The sequence below is a fragment of the Nicotiana tomentosiformis genome, chromosome 11 (genome assembly GCF_000390325.3).
Source record: "Nicotiana tomentosiformis chromosome 11, ASM39032v3, whole genome shotgun sequence".
Lineage (NCBI taxonomy): Eukaryota > Viridiplantae > Streptophyta > Magnoliopsida > Solanales > Solanaceae > Nicotiana > Nicotiana tomentosiformis.
The window spans coordinates 25,278,008-25,305,046 of record NC_090822.1 but is presented as its reverse complement, the minus strand read 5'-3'; the positions used below and the strand labels follow the sequence as shown (position 1 = coordinate 25,305,046).

The 27,039-nt window shown below is 41.1% G+C and overlaps 1 protein-coding gene across 1 annotated transcript; it reads right to left on the bottom strand.

The window, feature by feature from the left end:
- Positions 1 to 24,545: 24,545 nt before the first annotated feature.
- Positions 24,546 to 24,950, bottom strand: LOC138901157 (uncharacterized). Its single transcript, XM_070188901.1, has one exon. It carries the CDS (start codon positions 24,948 to 24,950, stop codon positions 24,546 to 24,548), a length of 405 nt encoding a protein of 134 aa, XP_070045002.1.
- Between the last annotated feature and the right edge of the window lie 2,089 nt (positions 24,951 to 27,039).

Sequence of the window (27,039 nt, the reverse complement as noted above, 5' to 3'; positions counted from 1 at the left end):
TCCTCACCATCTGTGAGAGAATAGAAAGACAAGGGTTTATAATTTTGAAGTCAATAAATGCGCACGATAATGAATCAAATAAATGAACATTTTCCTAACAGTTTTATAGCCTCTCAAAGATAAGTACAGACGTCTCCGTACCGATCCGTGAGACTCTACTAAACCTACTTGTGATTTATAACATCTATGAACCTAGAGCTCTAATACCAACTTGTCACGACCCCAATTCACCCTCTGTAGGATGTCGTGATGGAACCTAGTCTCTAAGCATAGGTAAGCCTAACAAATTATGGAATAATATAATAAGAGTCTGAAACTCAAACCTCAATAGTTGTAATAAATGAAAACTATAAGTCAAGAACAAAAATCTCCCAAAAATCCGGTGGAAACAGGTCACAAGCTTCTAAGAGGAATACTAAATGTCTATATACATAAGAGTCTACTAAAATAAGGAATACAATATGATAAGGATAGAAGAGGGACTCTAAGGTTTGCAGACATTGGCAAATATACCTTGAAGTCTCCGAGTGCAGCTAGTTCACTGATGCCTGGTCTGATAGGAAGTACCTAGATCTGCACAAAAAGATGTGCAGAAGTATAGTATGAGTACATCACAATAGTACCCAGTAAGTGCCAAGCCTAACCTCGGTAGAGTAGTGACGAGGTCAGGTCAGGCCATACTGGAAATAATAGAAAAATAAGACAGAGGATATAATAATATAACGAAATGATTGAGGAGTGAACAAAACAGCAAATGGAGGTAAACAACAGGGACACTCCTGAGGAACTGCCTCGTAGTCCCAAAAGTAAATATGCAGTACAGGGGGATCTCACGAGGAACCGCCTCGTAGTCCCAAAAGTAAATATGCAGTACATGGGGATCTCCCGAGGAACCGTCTCATAGTCCTAAAATAAATATGCAACAGATAATCGGAGGAAAATAACGAATTTATAGCAAGAATCTTACAGTTAAAGATTTAAATCAAATCAAGGAAATAGGTAATTCAGCTAAACATGTTTCACATATTGCAAGTAATAGTTAAGGCACAGAGACATGTGATACTAGGCTAAACATGATCACTACATATACTAAAGCAACTCAGTTAAAGAATTTAAAAGAAGACTACTCAGCAAGAACCGATATTTCTAAATTTATCCCATGTACGAACTCGTCACCTCGCCTACACGACGCTCACATATCACAAAATGTTACAACAATATCAAATCCTAAGGGGATTTTCCCCACACAGGGTTAGACAAGCCACTTACCTCAGGCCAAGATCAATCAGTCAATAAGAATGCATTTCCCTCAATTTTACGACTCCGATCGGCTCGAATCTAGTCATAATTAATTCGATTCAGTCAATACAAATTATGGAAATTAATTCCACATGAAAATACAGATTTTTCAACAAAACTGCGAAATTTAACTCAAATATTGCCCGTGGGACCCACATATCTGAACCCGACAAAAGTTACAAAATATGAATACCCATTCAACTACGAGTCCAACCATATAAATTTTACTAAATTTCGACATCAACTCAACCTCCAAATCTCAAATTCTTATTTTGAAATTCCTAGGCTCAAATCCTCTAATTTTACCTCAAAAACATGTAATCTAGTCGAAATACTCTATGATAATCCAATATTATTGACTAACAATGATCACAAGTGACTTATCTCAAGTTTTCTCGTGAACTCTCTTTGAAAATCGCCTCAAAACTGTGTTGGAAATGTCCAAAAATGACAAAAACTTGGAACCCTCTGTTTTTGTACACTGCCCAGAGGTTCCGCTTCTGCAGAATTTTTTAACCATATATGCGGTTCCGCTTTTGCAGTAAATATCCCGCTTCTGCAACAGCCTTCACTTCTGTGGACAAGGAGTCCGCTTTTGAGGACTCGCTTCTGTGATGAAGCGTCCGCTTCTGCGGTCCAAGGCCCCCTTAGCCTAGGCCGCATCTGCGACCATTGTGTCGCTTCTGCGGTCGCGCTTCTGCGATTCCAGGCTCGGTTCTGCGAGCTCGTTCTTGTGAGCCAAATTCCGCGGGTGCGATTGCATTAGTAGGCAACAACAAGTTTCAATCGTTCTAAGTCCAAATTTGATCCGTTAACCATCTACAACTCACCCGGGGCCCCCGGGACCTCAACCAAATACACCAACAAGTCCCAAAACATCATACTAACTTAGTCAAAACTTCAAATCACATCAAACAACGCTAAAACCACGAATCATACCCCAATTCAAGCTTAATGAAACTTAAGAAATTTGCACCTTTTACATTCGATGCTGAAACCTATCGAATCAAGTCCGATTGATCTCAAATTTTACACACAAGTCATAAATGACATAACTGACCTATGAAAATTTTCAGAACTGGATTTTGACCCTGATATCAAAAGTCAACTCCGCGGTCAAACTTCCAAGCTTAAATTTCTATTTTTAGTCATTTCAAGCCTAATTTCACTACAGACTTCCAATTAACAATTCGGACATGCTCCTAAGTCCAAAATCACCCTACGGAGCTATTTGAATCATCATAATTCTATTCCGGAGTCGTTTACACTACCTAGAGGTTCCTCTTCTATGGAATATTTTAACCGCATATGCGGTTTCACTTTTGTAGTAAATCTCCCGCTTTTGCGACAGCCTTCGCTTCTACGGACTCGCTTCTGTGATGAAGCGTCCGCTTCTGCGGTCCAAGGCCCCTTATCCCAGGCCGCATCTGCGACCATTGCGTCGCTTCTGCGATCGCGCTTCTCCGACGCCTCATCCACTTTTGCGGACCATCCTCTTCTGCGACGCCAGGCTCGCTTCTGCGAGCTCGCACATGCGAGCCAAATTCCGCAGGTGCGATTGTATGAGTAGGTAACATCAAGTTTCAATCGTTCTAAGTCCAAATTTGATCCGTTAACCATCCGAAACTCACCCGAGCCCCCGGGACCTCAACCAAATATACCAACAAGTCCTAAAACATCATACGAACTTAGTCGAAACCTCAAATCACATCAAACAAATCTAAAGCCACGAATCATACTCCAATTCAAGCTTAATGAAACTTAAGAAATTTGTAACTTCTACATTCGATGTTGAAACATATCAAATCAAATTCGATTGATCTCAAAATTTTCACACAAGTCATAAATGATATAACGGGCCTATGAAAATTTTTAGAACTGGATTCCGACCCCGATATCAAAAAGTCAACTCCCCAGTCAAACTTCCAAGCTTAAATTTTTATTTTTAGCCATTTCAAGCCTAATTTAACTACGAACTTTTAATTAATAATCTGGACGCGCTCCTAAGTCTAAAATCACCATATAGAGCTATTGAAATTATCAAAATTCTATTTCGGGGTCATTTACAAATAAGTCAACATCCGATCAACATTTTCAACTTAAGTTTTCATCTTGGAGACTAAATCTCTCATTTCATTTCAAAATCTCACCGGACCCGAACCAATTACTCCGACAAGTCACATAACAACTGTAAAGCACAAATTGAGTGGTAAATGGAGGAATGAGCCTGTAATACTCAAAACGACCGGCCGGGTCATTACACATATAAAAAACTACTAGCCCAAATTAACCCATAATAGTGCCCAACTATGGCCCATATGAGTGCCCAAATTTCTCTCTTGAAGCTCGACATATGTGAATCTTCCCTTATGCTCAATCAAATAAAAATAGGAGTAATTCCTTCTCCAGAAATGTGAAATTTAATTTATAATCTCATGATGAAATAGAATTATTTTATATGGTCAAAATATTTGTTCTTTTTATAAATCACATTGTGGATCAATCAAACTCTTTAGAATAATTAAAAATAAAATAGGAATTAATTTAATCTTAAAAGTAAAAGAATAGATCTAATATATTATTATCTTTGAAAAGTTTCATTTTTAGAAAACAAAATATTAGTTCGACGTGAAATCAAAATGAAAAATGGAAATGAAAATTTAGTTGGGGATTGAACTAATAACATCAACTAATCGTACTTTTGCGACATAAATGATTGAATTAGTATTATTCACAAAATTTACCTTGCAAATTAAATGATTTTCTAGAAATTCTATTTATTTTTTATCAATTACAATAATTAACAAGGTTAACACTACCATATCTATGAAATCGAAGTGGTTGTGATCTTATAGTCCGTTTGGATTAGCTAATTGTAAATGGCCGATAAGTTTGAAGTGCTGAAAAGCTTTTTTAAGTGCTCAAACTGATTTTTAAAATAAGCATTTACGTGTTTGGATAGAAGTGATGAAATTGATAATAAGCAGTTGATGTGTTTGATAAAAAAAGTGCTGCTAAGTTATTCTTTTGTTAAAATGACTAAAAGTTCTGAATTTTAAGGATAAACTAGTAAAAGTGTTGGTTAAACTAAAAGTGTTTATAAGCTAAAAAGCCATAAGTTGGGGATGATCAACTTATGATTTATGGCAGATTATAACTTATAAGCACATGTCTTATAAGCATTTTTTATGTTTACCAAACGCGTAGATAAGCCATAAGATGCTTATAAGTCAGTTTGACCAGTTTATAATCTTAGCCAAACACCCTCTAGTCACAGAAAAAGTTGTTGATCGTGTCTTACAAAAAGAATAATCAAAATAAAAGAGAATAGATACGAAAAAAGTAAAGATTTCTCATGACGTTGGTTGTCTTACAAGAAAAAACAAAAGGATATTACATTGTAAATATAATGGGTTAAGTTGGGCGGGTTGAGCTATAACCCATTGTTTAGCCCATATTGACCCCAATCATTTTAGTCTAAGTAATATTTGGACAAGGTTGGACAATGACCCATTTATTAGATCAGCCCATTTTAACCCGCCCAATATAGCCCAACCCGCCTACTTACCACCCCTACCAACACCCAGGCCCTCTCCTTCAAACCTAAAGCAAGTATAAGAAATATGTTGACAACATGTTAATGTAAAGTGAATATTATGATGCAATTATTATAAAGGCACTGCTTTAATGGATAAATATTACAATTACGGAAATTGTTTTTGACCTAATAGGACCGTTTTCAACACACACGCATATATAAATTTTGCTAACCTCCTACATCGTTGTAGCAGGTTAGCAATCTATACATATTTTACTTCTGAAAAATGCCCTTAGTTTTAATGCCAACACATTGCATGAGAGGCTTTTGGTCATTTCACAAATTAAGACAAACAATTGTTCCCTCGATTCCCCATCTCCCTATCCTCTCTTCTCCTTGTCTTTTTCCCCACCATCTCCTAGACTCCAGATTGGTATCTTCGGTTCAACTATAGCATACGCCAATTATTCAAAAATAATAATAGTAGCTCATATGTACTGATATGTTTGGGAACTTTCTTGTTTTTGTAAACTATTACCAATATAAATTTTATCACGACCCAAAACTCATAATAGACCGTGATGGCACCTAACGCCACCATTAGGCAAGCCCACAAGTGAAACTACAATTGAATTACCTCTTTTTAACATTTAAAACAAAAGCTTCTTTTTAAAAGAACGAAATAAGTAAGATCTCATGCAACCGTCCGTACTCTTTTATCAACAAAAAATACAAGCGTGATAAATACATCCACTGTAATGACAATAATAATAAGTACAACAGTACATATATGCTAAAAGCCTCCAAAACCCGGTGCCACAAGTGCATGAGCAATCTAGAGAATATACAAAACTAATACAACTATTGTCTTAAAGGTAATAGACAAAAATAATAAACAAGGTAGAGGGAGCCTCCGGTGCTGCAAATCGTAGCAAGGCAAGAAGCTCACCACTAAGTCTTCGTAGAAGATCGGCTACGCGCCTGCGTGATCACTGGTAGTGTCACGATCCAAAATCTCTAATAGGTCGTGATGGCGTCCAATGTCGCCATTAAGCAAGACAACAGTGAACTACCAACTTAATTATTTATTTTATTATTTTTAAAATCATGAATCTTATTTAGATAGAGAGGTCAGTGCATTAAAATAAATCGTAGTTACGTAAAGTTTAATTAAAATAATAAGTAGAAGTGTATCAATGTAATGCAATCCATAAACAAATTCTAGAACACCCCCAAAACCCGATGTCACAAGTGCATGAGCATCTACTAGAAAATACAATAACAATACAACATTTGTCTGGAATACAAGATAGACGAGATAATGTAAATAATTATGAAGGAGACTTTGTATGTTGCATATCATAACATGGGATGCAAGTCACCATAAATTCCCCGCAATCGTTGCGCCTTTGCGCCCAAAAGAACCACCCGAACTATATATATATATATATATATATATATATATATATATATATATATATATATATATATATATACATGCACAATAAGTGCATGAGTGTAGCATGAGTACGTAAATCAATGCGTACTTAATAAGTATCTAGCCTAACCCCAGAGAAGTAGTAATGAGGGGTCGACATAGATAGTGGTCCAATAAATCAAGTACAATACAAAGTAAACAAGTATGGAGCATGGCAATCAAACAGTAAAAACGAATATAGGTACATGATATGATCCTCCTTTGAACAGTAAACACAAGTCCTCACATATCTATTACCTCCTCAAATGGAGTATATAATATGATCCCCACCAGATAGGTCATCATAACTCAAGTCAGGAAAACATAATGATACACTGTCTTTTTTTCAAATATTATGCACGATTTTGCCGAGACGAACAACCTGATCCCATAAGAGTATTTCATGAAGTTGTCGAGGCGAACGGCCGTATCCCATAAGAATATGATACAAGATGCTGCCGAGGCGAACGACCCGATCCCATAAGAGTGTTTTATAGAAATGCTGAGGCGGACTGCCCTATCCCATAAGAATATGATATGTAATATTGCCGAGGCAAAGGGCCCGATCTCATAAGAGTATGTTACGATAACATTCCGCCGAGGCGAATGGCCCAATCCCATAAGAGTGTGATACATAATCCTGCCGAGGCGAACGACCTGATCCCATTAGAATAAGAAATTTTAACGGGTCCTTGACCCCACTCACGTATATACGTATGAGTTATGAAATTTAAGAAAGCTTTTCGATGAATATGCATAACACGAAAGAAATTTGTAAGGCAAGCATAATGTTCCGCGGCTAATCAAGTATATAAAACAATGAGTCCATTACTCTACGCGAGTCTAGTCTCATGTCGTAGTGTGAATTAAAATAATTAACCAGGCAATAATAATTCAAATAGTACAATTAAAGCATGGCGTGAGTCTAAGTCTATCCGTACATAACAGGAATTCTAGCGTACACACGGACACTCGTCACCTCATACGTGCGTAGCTCCCACAACATGTAGCACATAACAAATATAATACCTATGGGGTAAATTTCCCCCTCACAAGGTTAGACAGGAGACTTACCTCCCTCCGAAGTTCCATAACCGGCCCTAATGCCTCTCTAACTCCTCGACTCAAAGCCAAACGTTCCGAAACTAGTCAAACAACGTGCAATTAATCAAAATATACTTCAATGCTTACAATTTAATAATTTATAATGATTCCCAACTCCGCTCGAAAAGTCAATAAAGTCAACTCTCAAGCTCACGTGCCCGGATTCCGAAAATGTTCAAATATGAACATTGCACATGATACCACGAACTCAAATATATAATTTATTCCTAATTCCATTTTCAAAATCGTGGTTAAAATCCAAAATTACCAATTCCTAGGTTTTCTTCCAATCCCACAATTTCTACAAAATTTCATGAATTTATATGCCTAAATTCGTATATTTAACTCACAACTTGTTGAAATCACTTACCTCATGATTGACGATGAAAATGGCGCTCCAAAATCACTCTAAGGTCAGCTCCCCGTGAAAGAAATGAAATACAAATGAGACAAACCCTCGTACTTAACAAAGCATTCTGCCCAATGACCATTGTACCTACGGCCACACAGTCGCACATGCGGAACAGTCCATCGCAGGTGCGGTTCCCTCTAAGTCCAGTCAAACCCGCTTCTGCGGAACACTGTTCACTTTTACGACCCTTGGAATAAGTTCGTATTGTGATTTATGACTTGTGCGTAAAGTTTGGCATCATTCCGGAATGTTTAAGTATGAATCAGATGCGTTCGTCGAAGTTTGAAAGTTTGAAGAAAGGTTTTGACTGTCGATTCGCAGTTTTGATGTTGTTTGGCGTGATTTGAGGCTTAGACTAAATTCGTATCATGTTTTAGGATGCGTAGGTAGGGTTGGATTGGGTCGGGGGGGCTCGGGTGCGAATCGAATTGGAATCGGATCAAGTTTGGACTTACAGATTTGCTGAAGCTTAAGGCTTCTGGTGTGATAGAACCTGCGAGGTTTTAGCCGTAGGTGCGAGACCGCAAAAGCGACCCAGGAGTCACAGGCGCGACCAAATCATCATACTAACCTAGGAATTTCTAAAACTTTTAAAATGCCAAGTTTCCAAAATAAGCGCCGAAATACTCCCGGACCACCCGATACTCAACTCGAACATACTCCCAAGTCCAAAATCATCATACTAACCTATTGGAACCTTCAAATCCCGATTCTGAGGTTGTTTACTCAAAAGTCAAACCCTAGTCAACTCTTCCAACTTAAAGCTTCCGAATTGAGAATTTCCTTCCGAATCAACTCCGAACTTCCCGCAATTCAATTTCGACCACACGTACAAGTCATAATACATGAAGTGAAGCTACTCAAGGCTTCAAATTGCCGAACGACGCGCTAGATCTCAAAACGATCGGTCGGGTCGTTACATTCTCCCTCACATAAACATACGTTCGTCCTCAAACGTGCCAAGAACTGATCTGGAGTTGCCCCATAATCACTATTTAACACCTTGTGCACCAAATCGTGCCACCACAACCCAGGTGAATATATTAGCTCGAGCTAGACTGAAGATCCCCCGTTTTATTTTAGCCAACAAGCCTTAGGACCAAATTCTAACATCTGAATTTCTCTACGAGACCTGATTCTAATATACGAACACCTTATCAACCCCCACAGGCTGAATCAACACAGGATAATGTACCCATAATGATACCACACAATGCACCGCACAACTCATTTGCCCATGGTAACCTCCTCCAAGAACAACAATTGCAAATTCACTAACCCGATGTCCGTAGTATACCTCATAATGCGTATAAGCCCTTATCCAACCCTAGAAGTACCACAACGGTAACAACGACACATAGAAGTTTATAACCACCTACCAAAATAAAATTCTTGGAGCCTCTCTGCTTGACAAGAACCATTTCCTCATTTTGAACTGATTGTTGACATTTTCTCTTTAATATACCTTGCATTATTCTGATCATACCAATTTCAGGTCCAATAACCTCATCTCACCCAGTACAAGCTTCTCAGATAATAAGCCACCTCAAACACTGACTAAAATCCCATATGACGCCATCATTGAGCCAACAAGCTACAACTCGAATACGACACATAAGGAAGAACGAACTATGGCAAAGAACTACACAGCCCGCGTAATGAATAAAACGGCCAAACAGATGCTACGAACCCTCCTCAGAGATGAGGAACAAGACACACGAAAATAAGTATAGGGAACCGTACTCAATATCTCACTGTTTCGGCGTGCAACCCGATCCACACATGATACTATTGCGGCATGTCACCCGATCCAGACATAACAATCAATAAGGAAATACCCATCGAGCCATAATGCTCATACCTACAGAATACCCGAATATCAACCACAAGCATGACAAGTGCATAAATACAACCCTGGGGAGACGGATAGCGCCACGCGCTACAAAAACTCAAGCACGACTAAGGTGTAATAACGACAAGCTACATTGGTCCACAACACACGTGCGAATAACCAAGCCGTATCACAACCCACATGGCATAATATAATATTATAGAGAATAGCTGACGATAGGAATAACATCCAACACTTGAAGACTCCTCCATAATCAATTCTATGCTGAATGATCACATTCGACCTGATGTAGAGCATACATTCACATTATATCTACTAGCGGATTTCAAGCCAATTCCGATCATCCCATACTGGGCCAATAACCTCCCAAGGATCAACAATGACCCCATCCATGACACATAAGAGCGGCCGTCAAATCCGGAACAAACTCCCACAGTCCACAACCAAAGGAAATAGAGAGCCTTTTAGTCATAATCTCTCTTATTTGTGACAATACCAAAATCCCCACACATGATTTAAATATCTAACAATCGAATGACTCGTACATCACACTTATACGATCTTCTCGTGGGATATACCCACACAACCTTCTGCACCAGGTAGTAAAATTTAAACATTAATGGTCATAGACCATGCTATTTCTATAGTGCTAGTCAAGCATCCACATTTCAATACCCAACACTTCTTCCACAAAATAGACCATCCTCCAGCTGCCCGAAAATGGTATCAGCACATTCCGAATATCTGAAATCTTCCCGTGCTCTTCTGAGTTCGTGACACTGAACCTCAATGTTGATCCTCAACTTCCAATCACTATACCGTTCACCGCACCTATCATGCCGCTACGCTAGAGTCCAAGAATTTCATCATAAACCCTGAACCACTAGTAGAATAAATACTTCATAGGCTAGAACCCTCTCACTCCACTTATTTCAGAAGAACAATTGCAACATGCAACCGAATTCCTATAACCACAGAAGATGCAAACCTTAGGTCATAGTCTAAACTACCATAACTCTCTCGGGATCCATTTACACATCACATAACCATCAGAATCAAATACCTCCGAATCGATCAAATCGTGGAGGTTGTCAAGCCCGCACGTACAACCACAAATCACATGTATAGTCTCACCACCCCGAAGGAACCGATCACTCCAACAACCATGCTGATTCAAACCACTACTAAGTGACTCAATTTCTTCCAGTTTACACTTGACTTGCCTTCGAAATAATAGTTCTACTCAAACACATAACGGACCCCAAACAACACTCATCCCGAGTGACCCACATCACCTCAATACCCATCAGCCATCTCATAACCTCCTTATGTACACAATAGTATCCCCAATTGATACACCTATTCTGGAAGACCTCCTGCGAATCTGAAGTTGTTTCTACCATTCCTCTAATACCGTACCGCAGACTCGATGATAACATAGAAATTCCCTAAGTGTTCTTCACACTCTGCTACAAAAATACGAGTCCTCAGCCACGTGATGAACTCAAAATTCTTAGACACCATGCTTAAATCCCTGACCCCGCTAGGATCACTGTTGAGAGTCACCCATTCTGACCTGGACCCAAATATGTAACCATGCATTGGTGCTCCATTAGCACATGGACTCCAAAGAAACAACCAGATGAATTCCTTTTTCTGTAAGTATCTAGTCTAACCTCGAAGAAGTAATGACAAGGGGTCTACTTGACACTTACTAGAGGTCAGATAATAATAGAAATACATAAAGTAGACATGGTGAGTGTACAATAAGTAGAAACGAAGCAAATAAAAGTAAGTACAAAAATTCCACACATGAGTCTATATCAAATCACTAAACATGCCATAATCAGCCTTGAAGGCGCTATCTCAATTATTACCAAACCAAATCTAGTTTCAATTATTAAGCATGAAGCTGCCGAGGCAAACGGCCCGATCCCATAGGACTAGTGGTACTCGGTACTGCCGAGGAAAACTGCCTGATCCATTAAGAATAGGGTTACCAACCAGCCGAGGTAAACGACCCGATCCCATAAGAGTAATTTATTTTACTGTCGAGGCGAACGGCCCGATCCCCTAAGAGTAGAGAAATTTACCTCGCTCACGGAAACTCATGCGAGACGAGAAGACACGGATCTATAATTTATCAAATATTTCCTAATTTTTCTAAAGTAAGAGACTAAGTCCATATCTTTAATTAAAATCCTCAATCTCAGTCATAATCAAGATTATTAATACACAGGATAGGCATAAAATAGCACAATTAAAGGCATGATGTGAATCTAAGTCTACCCGAATATATCATGAATATAGCTACGTACGGACTCTCGTCACCTTGTGCGTACGTAACTCCCCACAACAAGTAGCACACAATACTTAATACACCCAAGGGGATAAGTTCTCTCTTACAAGGTTAGATAAGAGACTTACCTCGGTTTCGAAGATGAACATTACCCATGACACCACGCAGTCAAATATATAATTTATTCCTAAATCCATTTCCAAAAGCGTGGTCAAAATCCAAAATTACCAATTCCTAGGTTTTCTTCCAATCCCACAATTTCTATAAAATGTCATGAATTTACAAGCCTAAATTCGTATATTTAACTCGCAACTTGTAGAAATCACTTACCTCATGATTGACGATGAAAATGGCGCTCCAAAATCCCTCCAAGGTCAGCTTCTATGGAAGAAATGAAATGATAATGAGCCAAACCCTCGTACTTAACATAGCATTCAGTCCAGGGACCATCGCACTTGCGGCCAAATAGTCCCACCTACGATGTTGCACCTGCGGAACTATCCATCGCAGGTGCGGTCCCCTCTAAGGCAAGCCAAACCCGCTTCTGTGGAACAATGTTCACTTCTGTGAGCCTTCATTGCCTGCCCAGCTCTGCTTCTGCAGAAGATTTGGTCGCGCCTGTGGAAGCACACCTGTGCTTAAGCCTCTGCATCTTCAGAATACCATGCCTCTTCACCTTTTTTCTTCTACGATCCAATGTCCGCATATGCGAGCTCGTAAGTGCGGTGGATTCCTTGCACCTGCACATCCACCCAACCTCAATCCCATCTGCTTCTGCGACTCCTGGGCTGCTTCTGCGGTTTCGAACCTGCAGCCAAAACCTCGCAAGTGTGATCACACCAGAAGCCATAAGCTTCAGAAATTCTTTAAGTCCAAACTTGATCCGATTCCAATCTGAATCGCACCCGAGCCCCACGGGACACCATCTAACCCTACCAACTCATCCTAAAACGTGATACGAACTTTGTCGAAGTCTCAAATCATGCCAAACAACATCAAAATTGTGAATCGACGATCAAAACTTTTCTTTAAACTTTCAAACTTCGACGAACGCGTCTGATTCATACTTAAACATTACGGAATGATGCCAACCTTTATGCACAAGTCATAAATCACAATATGAACCTATTCCAAGGCTCGGAATCCCAAATGGGCATCAATAACACTAAAGTCCACTTCAAATCAAACTTAAGAATTTCTAAAAATTTTAAAATGCCAACTTTCCAAAATAAGTGTTGAAATGCTCCCGGACCACCCGATACTCAACCCGAAAATACGCACAAGTTCGAAATCATCATACAAACCTATTAGAACCTTCAAATCAGGATTCCGAGATTTTTTACTCAAAAGTCAAACCCTAGTCAACTCTTCCAACTTAAAGCTTCCGAATTGAGAATTTCCTTCCGAATCAACTCCGAACTTCCCGCAATTCAATTCCGACCACACGTACAAGTCATAATACATGAAGTGAAGCTACTCAAGGCCTCAAATCGCCAAACGACGCACTACATCTCAAAATAATCGGTCAGGTCATTACATCCTCCCCCACTTAAACATACGTTTGTCCTCAAACGTGCCAAGAATTGCTTCGGAGTTGTCCCAAAATCACTATTTAATACCTTGTGCACCTATACGTGCCACCACAACCTAGGTGAATACATTAGCTCGAGCCAGACTGAAGACCCCCCTTTTTATTTTAGCCAACAAGCCTTAGGACCAAATTCCAATATCTGAATTTCTCTACTAGACATCATTCTAATATACGAACACCTTATCAATCTCCACACGCTGAACCAACACACGATCATGTACCCATAATGATACCACACAATGCAACGCACAACTCATTTACCTATGGAAACCTCCTCCAAGCACAACAACTGCAAATTCACTAACATGATGTCCGTAGTATACTTCATAATGCGTATAAGCCCTTATCCGAACCTAGCAGCACCACAATGATGAAAACCACACGTAGAAGCTTATAACCACTTGCCAAAACAAAATTCTTGGAGCCTCTCTACTTGACAACTACCATTTCCTCATTTTGAACTGATCGTGGACATTTTCTCTTTAATATACCTTGCATTACTCTGATCACACCGATTTTAGATCCAATAATCTCGTCTTACCCAGTACAAGCTTCTCAGATAATAAGCCACCTCAAACACTGACTAAAATCTCATATGACGCCATCATTGCGCCAACAAGCTACAACTCGAATATGACACATAAGGAAGAACGCACTCTGGCAAAGAACTACCCAGGCCCCGTAACGAATAAAATGGCCAAACAGATGCTACGAACCTTTCTCAGAGATAAGGAACAAGACACACAAAAATAAGTATAGGGAACTGTACTCAACATCTCACTGTTGTGGTGTGCAACCCGATCCACACATGATACCGTTGTGGCATGCAACCCGATCCAAAAATCATGACCGTGGCGGCATGTCACTCGATCCACACATAACAATCAATAAGGAAATACTCATCGAGCCATAATGCCCATACCTACGGAATGCCCGAATATCGACCACAAGCACGTCAAGTCCATAAATATGATCCTGGGGAGATGGATAGCGCCACGCGCTACAAAAATGCAAGCACGACTAAGGTGTAATGATGACAAGCTACATTGGACCACAACACACGTGCAAATAACCAAGCCATATCATAACCCACATGGCATAATATAATATTATAGAGAATAGCTGACGATAGGAATAACATCCAACACCCAAAGACTCCTCCATAAGCAATGCTATGTTGAATAATCACGTCTGACCTGATGTAGAGCATACATTCACATTATATATACTAGCGTACCCCAAGCCGATTCCGATCATCCCATACTAGGCCAATAAACTCTTAAGGATCCATAATTACCACATCCATGACACATATGAGTGGCCGTCAAATCTGGAACAAACTCCCACAGTCCATAACTAAAGGAAATAGAGTGCCTCTTAGTCATAATCTATCCCATTGGTGACAGTACCAAAATCTCCATACCTGATTTAAATCTTTAACATTCGAATGACCCGCACGTTACACTTACGATCTTCTCGTGGGATATACCGCCACAACCTTCCACACCATGTAGTAAAATCCAAACATTAATGGTCATCGACCATGCTATTTCCATAGTGCTAGTCAAGCATCCACATTTCAATACCCAACACTTCTTGCACAAAATAGACCATCCCCCGGTCGCCCAAATATGGTGCCGGCATATTCCAAACATCTGAAATCTTCCTGTGCTCCTCTGAGTTCGTGACATTCTTATCGAAACTGAACCGCAACCTTGATCCTCAACTTTCAATCACTATACCGTTCACCACACCTATCCTGTCGCTACGCGAGAGTCCAAGAATTTCATCATAAACCTTGAACCACTAGTAGAATAAACACTTTATCGGCTAAAACCCTCTCACTGCACTTATTTCATAAAAATAATTGCAACACGCAACCGAATTCCTATAACCACAGAAGATGCAAACCTCAGGTCGTAGTCTAAACTTCCATAACTCTCACGAGATCTATTTACATATCACATAACCATCAAAATCAAATACCTCTGAATCGATCAAATCATGGAGGCTGTCAACCCCGCACGTACAGTCACAAATCACCTGTATAGCCTCACCACTCCGAAGGAACTGATCATTCCCACAACTATGCTGATTCAAATAACTACTAACTGACTCAACTTCTTCTAGTTTACTCTTGACTTGCCTTCGAAATAATAGTTCTACTCAAACACATAACGGACCCGAAACAACACTTATCCTAAGTGACCCAAATCACAAGACCACATCACCTCAATACCCATCAGTCATCTCATAACCTCCTTATGCACATAGTATCCCCAACTAATACATGCGTTTTAAAAGACCTCTTGCGAATCCGAAGTTGTTTCTACCATTCCTCTATCAGCGCGCTGCAGACCCAATGATAACGTAGAAATTCCCTAAGTGTTCTTCACACTCTACTGCAAAAATCATAGTCCTCAACCACGTGATGAACTCAAAATTATTAGACATCGCGCTTAAATCCCTGACCCCATTAGGATCACTGTTGAGAGTCACCCATTCTGACTTGGTCCCGAATATGTAACCACGCACTAGTACTCCGTTAGCACATGGAGTCCTATAAACAAACAACTAGATGAATTCCTTTCTTTGTACATCACATCCATCAGAAGCATAAACTCTGAGTCATCCTAACACCTGCACACGAATCAATAAGGTGAAATGTAACACATGTACGTCAAATTTCCTTATCCATAATACCCTTGATGTTTTTCTCCTCTTGATCATAAATAATCCACCAATGCACCGATAACCTGAAACTATACAAGCACACGGCCACGTGACTAACTTATAGACGGTGGGCTCCCTCACTTAGCTTTACACTACATTCACATAGATCTAAACCCCACAATAGTTTCTTCTTCCCAGTTACCATGACCCCATACCGTTGCCCAGCCAAATTCCTCATAAGTTCTTGTTAGACTAATCATAACACCTTCCGCATTATCCGCCACAATCGTGCACTCGACCTCTAAATCGCCGTACCATCTTCTTCAAGCGATCCAAGATCACCTTGCAGTACATTCATCCCAAGTTGGGCAGAAAGTATAACTCTTCGTTGGAACCTCATCAAAATCATGCAAGCGCTAACCTGCTCACAGGAGATAGCCCACCCGTGTACCCTGATATATACCTCCTCTAACTTCATTCCTATAGTTGCATCCATCATGAAATCAACCAACCTCCCTAGGTCCACACTGATCCGCCATCCGTAAGAATCCCTTCATCCATTAACATCACCCGAAGGTCCAACAACATGTTTAAAACTCGAAGCCGGAACTCACCCAGGACAATGATCGAATACGTCACTTCTTTCTACATTCCAATCAAGCCCTTCTCGTCACATTCAAACTTCCTCAGCATAGAAACAACCTTAGAGATCATCTCCCTCGAACCATCAGCACTAGAAACGTCGACTCGATCTTGAAGTCGCAACACACAATCATCTCTCAAAACTTCCTCTTAGGTTCCATCTCATAACACCGTTCCTATAGGCAACCAAATGAAGACCAACATGCTGATGAGCCTCAGTGCATTCAATCAAGGATGGCAACCCCATAATATTAACAAGAATTCCACCAAATCTCGACCATAGGCAATACCAACACTGGGCCGAAATGACATAACACCCCTCTACTAGGCGACGATAATAGCCCACTCGAATATGCAAGGAGAAACATCTTGCACCATATCTATGGTACCATTACAACTCCTCGATGCCCAATTGATAACAAGCGCTCAACACCATATAAGAATGAGTAGAAAGTAAATGAAGGCATAAGCCTTAATGGAATCAAATCGCACGACGAGGAATCAAGAAGGGAAGTGCTCCTAACAGCCCTGTAGCCTCTCGAAGATAAGTACCAACGTCTCTGTACCGATCCGCCAGACTCTACTAGACTTACTCATGACTCGTGAGACCTAAGTGAACCTAACGCTCTGATACCAAGTTTTCACGATCCAAAATCCACTATAGGTCGTGATGGCGCCCAAAGTCGCCGTTAGGCAAGCCAACAGTGAACTACCAACCTAATTATTCATTTTATTATTTTTAAAATCATGAATCTTATTTAGATAGAGAGGTCAGTGCATTAAAATAAATCGTAGTTACATATAGTATAATTAAAATAATAAGTAGAAGTGTATCAATATAAAGCAATCCATAAACAAATTCTATAACACCCCCAAAACTCGGTGTCACAGGTGCATGATCATCTACTAGGAAGTAAAATAACAATACAACATTTGTCTGGAATACAAGCAAGACTGGATAATGTAAATAATTATGATGGAGACTCTGTATGCTATAAATTGAAATATGGGATGTAGCTCACCATAAAGTCCCCACAATCGTTGAACCTTTACGCCCAAAAGACCACCAGAAATATATATATATACACACTTGCACAATAAGTGTAGAATTGTAGCATGAGTACGTAAATCAACGCACCCAGTAAGTATCTACTAACACTGGAGAAGTAGTAACAAGGGGTCGACATCGACACTTACTAGTGGTCCAACAAATCAAGTACAATACAAAGTAAAAAAGTATGAAGTATGGTAATCAAACATCGAAAACAAATATAGGTACATGATATGATCCTCATCTGAATAGTAAACGCAAGTCCTCACATATCGGTTACCTCCTCAAATGGAGTATATAATATGATCCCCATCAGATAGGTCGTCATAACTCAAGTCAGGAAAACTCACAGATACACTGGCTTCTTGTCAAATATTATGCACGATTCTGCCGAGGCGAACGACCTGATCCCTTAAGAGTATTTCATGAAGTTGCAGAGGCGAATGACCCGATCCCATAAGAATATGATACAAGATGCTGCCGAGGCGATTGACCCGATCCCATAAGAATATGATACATAATATTGCCGAGGCGAACGGCCCGATCCCATAAGAGTGCGTTACGATAATATCCCGCAGAGGCAAACCCGATCCCATAAGAGTGTGTTACATAATCCTGCCGAGGCGAACGACATGATCCCATTAGAATAAGAAGCTTTAACTGGTCCTTGGCCCCACTCACGCATATACGTGTGAGTTATGAAATTTAAGGTAACCTTTTGATGAATACGCACAATGCGGGAGAAATTCATAAGGGAAACATAATTTTCTGCGGCTAATCAAGTATCTAAAACAACGAGTCCATTACTCTACACAAGTCTAGTCTCAGGTCATAGTGCGAATTAAAATAATTAACTAGGCAATAATAATTCAAATAGTATAATTAAAGTATGGCGTGAGTCTAAGTCTATCCATACATAACAGGAATTCTAGCATACGCACGGACACTTGTCACCTCATACGTGCGTAGCTCCCACAACATGTTGCACATAACAAATATAATAGTTATGAGGTAAACTTCCCCCTCACAAGGTTAGACGGGAGACTTACCTCCCACTGAATTTTCATAACCGGCTCCAATGCCTCTCTAACTCCTCAACTCAAAGCCAAACTTTCCGAAACTAGTCAAACAACATGTAAATCAATAAAAATATACTCCAATGCTTACAATTTAATAATTTTATAATGATTCCCAACTCCGCTCGAAAAGTCAATAAAGTCCACCCTCAGGTCCACGTGCCGGATTCCGAAATTGTTCGAAGATGAACATTACCCATGACACCACGAACTCAAATATATAATTTATTCCTAACTACATTTCCAAAATCGTGACCAAAATACAAAATTACCAATTCCTAGGTTTTCTTCCAATCCCACAATTTCTATGAAATTTCATGAATCTGCAAGCCTAAATTCGTATATTTAAATCACAAATTGTAGATATCACTTACCTCATGATTGACGATGAAAATGGCATTCCAATACGAACCTATTCCAAGGCTCGAAACCCAAACAGACATCGATAACACTAAAGTCCACTTCAAGTCAAACTTAGGTATTTCTAAAACTTTCAAAATGAAAACTTTCCAAAATAAGCACTGAAATACTCCCGGACTACCCGATACTCAACCCGAACATACGCCCCAGTACGAAATCATCATACAAACCTATTGGAACCTTCAAATCCCGATTCTGAGGCCGTTTACTAAAAAGTCAAACACTAGTTAACTCTTCCAACTTAAAGTTTCCAAATTGAGAATTTCCCTCCGAATCAACTCCGAACTTCCAGGAATTCAATTCCGACCACACTTACAAGTCATAATACATTAAGTGAAGATACACAAGGCCTCAAATCGCCTAACGACATGCTAGAGCTCAAAATGATCGGTCAGGTCGTTACAGGTAGTACCTATCTCAGTTTTTTCACATTCAGTGCAGAAGTGTAGTGTGAGTACGGAAAATAACGCATATCCAGTACGTATCTAGTCTAACCTCGAAGAACTAATGACGAGGGGTCAACTTGACACTTACTATAGGGCGGATAATAATAGAAATACATAAAGTATATATGGTGAGTGTACACATATAGTTCCAATTATTAAGCACGAAGTTGTCGAGGCGAACGATCCAATCCCATAGGACTAGTGGTACTCGGGTCCCATAAGAGTAGTGTTACCATCCTGCCGAGGCGAACGGCTCGATCCCATAAGAGTAATTTATTTCACTGTCGAGGAGAACAATCCGATCCCCTAAGAGTAGAGAAATTTACCTCGCTCGCCTAAACTCATGCGAGACGAGAAGACACGGATCTATAGTTTATCAAATATTTCCCAATTTTTCTAAAGTAAAATACTAAGTCGACATCTTTAATTAAAATCCTCAATCTCAGTCCTAATCAAGATAATTAATACACATGATAGGCATAAAATAGCACAATTAAAGGCATGATGTGAATCTAAGTCTACCCGGACATATCATTAATAGAGCTACGTATGGACTCTCGTAACCTCGTACGTACGTAACTCCCCACAATAAGTAGAACACAATAATTAATACACCTAAGGGGATAAGTTTCCTCTTACAAGGTTAGGCAAGAGACTAATATCGGTTCTAAGTCCTTAATCTGGCTCTTAGACCTCACTAGAACTTCTCAAACGACGCTGAGGACTCCAAAACTAACCAAAAGTCATATAAACTAATAAATATATACTCAAAAGTTCATAATTTAGCTATTAGAGTAATTACCTAATCCAATTTAGAAGATTTCTAAAATTTACCCCGGGCCCACGTGCCCGGATTTCAGAAATTTTCGAATATAAATGTTACGCATGATCTCAAGAACTCAAATATATAATTTATTCCCAATTACATAATCAATTTTGTGGTCAAATCATATTTTTACCAAACCCTAAGTCGCAAAAGAATCCCATAATTTTTCCTTTAATTTCACGTTAAATCTACCCATAATCCATGTATTTAACTCAAGAATTGATAGGGACCAGTTACCTCTTGATGTTGATGAAAATCCCCCACAAAATGCTCTCAAAATCGCCCAAGACCAAATGGGAAATGAGAGAAAAGAGACTAAGTCTCGTATTAAAAATCAAGTCTGCCTAGTGATCTCTTCTCCGCGATCGCAGAAGAAGCCTCGCGAAGGCATAACTGGCTCAGGCAGTGAAGTCCTTCTTCGCGAATGCAAGAGCTGTCTCGTGAACGTGAAGGCTTGCCCAGCCTGAGCTTCGCCAATGCGGTCAGCTATTCGAGAACGCGAAGAGCAAAATGTGGCTGATCCCCCCCACCCCCACCCGCGCAGGACGTTTGTTCTACGCGAACGCGGGCTCGTATACGTGAACGCGAAGACTACCAGTCCCAGACCATTGCGAACGCGGCCCCATGAATGCGAATGCGATAGGAAAAATGCCCAGTCCCCCAATTCATTCTCCGCGAATGCGACTCTACCTCCGCGTTCGCGAAGAAGGAAACCAAAACCAGCAACATCAGATTTTCAAACTTAGCTCCAGGTGGTCCGAAATTCACCCGAGCCACCCAGGACCCCGACCAATTGCACCAACAAGTCCATAAACATAATCCGAACCTTCTCTAACCCTCAAAATACATAAAACAACATTGAAATCAAGAATCGTACCCCAAAACCAACTCGAATCAACTTATGAACTTCAAACTTTTCAATTAGCTCCAAATACGATGAATCATACTTAGACTACTCGGAATGATACCAAATTTTGTGTACAAGTGATAAATCACCATACAGAACTATTCCTGAGATCAGAAATCCCAAACGGACCTCGATAACACTAAAGTCTACTCCAAACCAAATCTAAAAAACTAGAAAACCTTCAATGAACCAACTTTCCACATTAAGCGCCGAAACGCTCCCAGATTAACCGAAACCCGATCCGAATACACGCCCAAGTCACAAATCTTCATACGAACCTATTGAAACCTTCAAATCCCGATTCTTAGGTCATTTGCTAAAAATGTTGACTCAAGTCAAACTTGGCCACCTTAGGCCACTATTAAGGAACTAAGTGTTCCGATTTCAACCTGAACCCTTCCTAACCTAAACCAACCATCCCCGTAAGTCATAAAACAGTAAAAGCACATTCAAAGAGTCTTAATTAGGGTAAAAGGGATCTAGAAAGCAAAGCGACCGATCGGGTCGTTACATTCTCCACCTCTTAAACAAACGTTCGTCCTAGAACGGGTCTAGAATCAAACTAGGAATGCTGAATAAGTGCGGATATCTACTCATCATGTCCTCCTCGGCTTCCCAAGTCGCTTCCTTGACTGGTTGAACCCTCTACTGGACCTTTACTGTATAAATATTCTTTGACCTCAATTGGCGAACCTGGCTATCAACAATGACAATTGGCACCTCCTCAAAACCCAGACTCTCATCTAGCTGAACCGTGTTGTAATCTAACATATGCGACATGTCGACATGGTACCTCTAGAGCATAAACATATAGAAGACTGGATGAACTCTCTATAGACTGGGAGGCAAAGCAAGCTCATAAGCAACCTCCCCAACTCGCCTCAGCACCTCAAATGGGCAATTAAACCTTGGGCTAATCTTGTACTTCTTCCCGAACCTCATGATGCCCTTCATCGACGATACTTTCAAGAGAACATTCTCGCCCACCATAAATGATAAATCACGTGCCTTTTGATAAACCGCTCCTGAATTAACTTTACCGTCTCCAAGGCATCCTTCACTAATTCAGTGCCGTATAACTTAGCCTCGACGAGCTCAAACCATCCGATAAGCGAACGACATCACCGACTATATAAAGCCTCAAATGGAGCCATCTCGGTGTTGGACTGATAACTGTTGATTTAGGCAAACTCGGCCAAGGGCAAGAATCTATCCCACTGCCCTCCGAAGTCAATGACACATGCTCTAAGTATATTCTCTAAAATCTGAATTATCCGCTTCGACTGCCCGTCGATCTTTGGATGAAAGGTTATGTTGAGCTCTGCTCGGTTACCTAACTCGCTCTGTACTGCTCTCCAGAACTGTGAAGTGAACTGAGGGCCTCTATCTGATATGATAGAAATAGGCACACCATGCAACCGGACAATCTGTTGAATGTAAATCTAGGCCAACCTCTCTGAAGAGTTGGTAGTTACCATCGGAATAATGTGTGCCGACTTGGTCAGCCTGTCGACAATGACCCAAACGGCATCAAACTTCCTCAATTTCTGCGGTAACCCAACTACGAAGTCCATAGTGACACGCTCCCACTTCCACTCCGGTATAACCATCTGCTGGAGTAGGCCACCTGGCCTCTAGTGCTCAGAATTGACCTGCGGGCAATTTATACATTTCGCTACATACTCAACTATGTCCTTCTTCATCCTCCGCCACCAATAATGATGCCTCATATCGCGATACAGTTTGTAGCACCTAGATGAATAGAATATAGAGAATTGTGCGCCTCCTCTATAATTTTCTCCCTCAAGACATCAACATTAGGAACATATAGGCGACCCTGGAGTCCCAGAACACCATCCTCACTGATAGTAACCTCCTTGGCACCACTATGTAGTACCGTCTCTCTGAGGACCAATAAGTGTAGATCATCGTACTGATGAATCTTGATCCGCTCAAGTAATGGAGACTGAGCCACAACATATGCAAGAACTCGATTTGGCACTGAAATATCCAACCTCACGAGTCTATTAGCTAAGGACTGAATGTCCAAATCCAATGGCCTCTCCTCTGCCGAAATGAATGCCGAACTACCCATACTCTCGATCTTTCTACTCAAGGAATCAGCAACCACATTCGCCTTACCTGGATGGTAAAGGATGGTAATATCATAGTCCTTCAGTAACTCAAGCCACCTGCGCTGCCTCAAATTAAGGTCCCTCTGCTTAAACAAATATTGCAAGTTGCGATGATCGGTGTAAACCTCACAGGACACCCATAGAGATGATGCCTCCAGATTTTGATAGCATGAACTATCTCGGCCAACTCCAAATCATGTACGGGGTAATTCTTCTCGTTAGGCTTCAGCTGACGTGAAGTATATGCAATAACTCGCCCTTCCTGCATCAATACACAACCCAAGCCAACACGCGAAGCATCGCAATACACAGTATACATCCGTGAACTAGAGGGAAACACTAACACTGGTGATGTAGTCAAAGCGGTCTTGAGCTTCTGAAAGCTCGCCTCACAATCATCGGACCATCTGAATGGAGCACCCTTTTGGGTCAATCTAGTCAAGGGTGCTGCAATAGACGAGAAGCCCTCTACGAACCATCAAATCCACAAATGTTGTCAGGGCATTAGTCAAGCTAAAGGACATCACTAAAAATTCATAGTGGCCATATATTGTCCGAAAAGCCATCTTCAAAATATCCGTAGCACGAATCTTCAGCTGATGATACCCAGATCTCATTTTAATCTTAAAGAACACCATGGCACCTTGCAACTGGTCAAACAAATCATCAATGCGCGGCAACAGGTACTTATTCTTGATGGTGACTTTATTCAACTGGTGGTAATCAATGCACATCCGCATACTTTCATCCTTCTTCTGCAAAAACAACACTTGTGCGCCCCAAGGCGACACACTGGGTCAAATGAGCCCCTTCTCAAGCAACTCATGAAGCTGCTCATTTAACTCTCTCAGCTCCTTGGGAGCCATACTATAAAGTGAAGTAGAAATGGGTCGGATGATTGTCACCAAATCAATGCCGAAATCGATATCCCGATCCGGCGGCATGCCTGGTAAATCAGCAGGAAATACATCGGAAAACTCTCGTACTACCGGCACTAAATCTAATATGGGAGTATCTGTAGTAGTATCTCGAACAAAGGCCATGTAGGCTAAGCAACCCTTCTCGACCATATGTCGAGCCTTCAAGAAAGTAATAACCTGGCTGGAAGTACCGACAGACGAACCCCTCCACTCTAATCTGGGCAACTTAGGCATCGCCAAGGTAACAGTCTTGGCATAGAAATCAGGAATGGCATGGTACATGGACAATAGAAGATCCGCTCTAGTCTTATATCCACAAAAGGTCACCACACATGATCAGTAGACTTGATCCACAACAACAGATTCACCCACTGGCGTGGACACATATACAGGAATGCCCAAGGACTTGCGAGGTACATCCAGATAAGGAGAAAATAGAGAAGAAACATAGGGGTAAGTAGACCCTAGATCAAATAATACTGAGGCATCACTACGGTAGACAGAAATAGTACATATGATCACTACATCAGAGGCGATTGCCTCTGGCCTGGCAGGGATAGCATAGAATCTAGTTGGAGCGCCACCTAACTAGACCCCACCTCTAGGGCGACCCCTACCTATCTACCTTCCGCCTATGGCTGGAAGGGCGGGCGGTGTGGTAGTTGGTGCGGTAATCATGGGCCGATGGTCCTGCTGCTCGGCCTTGCCCTGAAGTCTGGGACAAAACTTCTTCACATGGCCAAGATCTCCGCACTCGAAATAACCCCTCGGAACATTGGGATGCTGACCTAAAGTCTGACCCTGATGGCCTGAATACCCACTAGAGGAACCATGAATAGCTTGCGGACGGTAAGTACCCTCTAGAATGGATCTAAAGTAGGGTGGTGCTGGAGAACTCCGAGCATGCGATGGTGCTGACTGTATAGGTCTGCTACACTGACCCCTCATGAACTGACCTCTTACCCTAGGTAGGGCACCACTGAATCCTCTAAACTATCAGGGCCATGTTTTCCTCGATGCAAACTCTCCATTGTGGTTGCGAATATGCTCTATCCTCCTAGCTAAATCCACAGCCTAATAAAAGAGATAGCTCATCTCTGCCTCACGTGCCATAGAAACCTGAATTTCAGGGTGTAGACCTACAATGAATCTCCACACCCTCTTTGCGTCTGTGGGGAGTATAATAGTTGCATGGCGAGATAAGTCAGTGAACCTCGCCTCATAGTCGGTCATAGACATATGACCCTGACGGAGTCACTCAAATTGACCCCGAAGCTCCTCTCTCTCTGAAGGTGGTATGTACTTCTCCAAGAACAAAAGTGTAAACTGGTCCCATGTCAACGGAGGTGAACCTGCTGGCCTGCTAAGAAGGTAAGCCTACTACCATCTGCGGGCCTTGCCCTCATGCAGAAAAGTGGTGAAGTCCACATAGTTGGACTCCAATATCCCCATATTTCGTAGCTTATCCTTGCACCGGTCAATGAAATCCTAGGGGTCCTCTGATCGCTCACCCCCAAAGTTAGGGGGTGAAGTCTAGTCCATCTGTCCAGTTGCTTCTGTTGATCAACGATCGCGACTGGTTCAGACTCTAGCACAACCGCAGCAACCGGCTAGGTCTTCCCGTAGGTAGTGCACCTAGGGTTTGATAAACGGCAGCGGTGTGCCCTGGAGCCTGAGAGGTAGGGGTCTGTGCTCCCCCTCCTGCCTGAGATATGACAGCGTCCGCTAGAAATAAACCAGTTTGCATCATAGAGTCCATGAACCGCAGCATACGGCCCATGACCTCCTGGAATACCGATACAATCATGAAATCTACTGGGGATGGCTCAGTTGCAGACGCCTCATCCTACTCCTCAATAACATGATCCTCCACTGGATCCACTGGTGGTACAACGGGATCAACTCTAGGATGCCCTCATCCTCTAATAGGAGCCGGAGCCCTCCCCCGACTCTGCCTCAACCTCTAGCAATTGGGGGGGAGGGGGGGCAGCTCCTCTACCGCATGGTATATCCGTCGCGCGCATTCTCACCATCTGTGAGAGATCAATAGAAAGATACTTAGCACAATATCAATTGCACGATAGGAGATGAGGAAAGAGAAGTTTTCTAACACATATAGCCTCTCCAAGACAAGTACGGACGTCTCCGTACCGATCCGCAAGACTCTACTAGGTTTTCTCATGACTCGTGAGACCTATGTGAACTTAAAGCTCTGATACCAAGTTGTCATGACCCAAAACCCATAATAGGTCGTGATGGCACCTAACACCGCCGTTAGGCAAACCCACAAGTGAAACTACAATTTAATTACCATTTTTTAATATTTAAATAAAAGTTTCTTTTTAGAAGAATGAAATAAGTGAGATCTCAT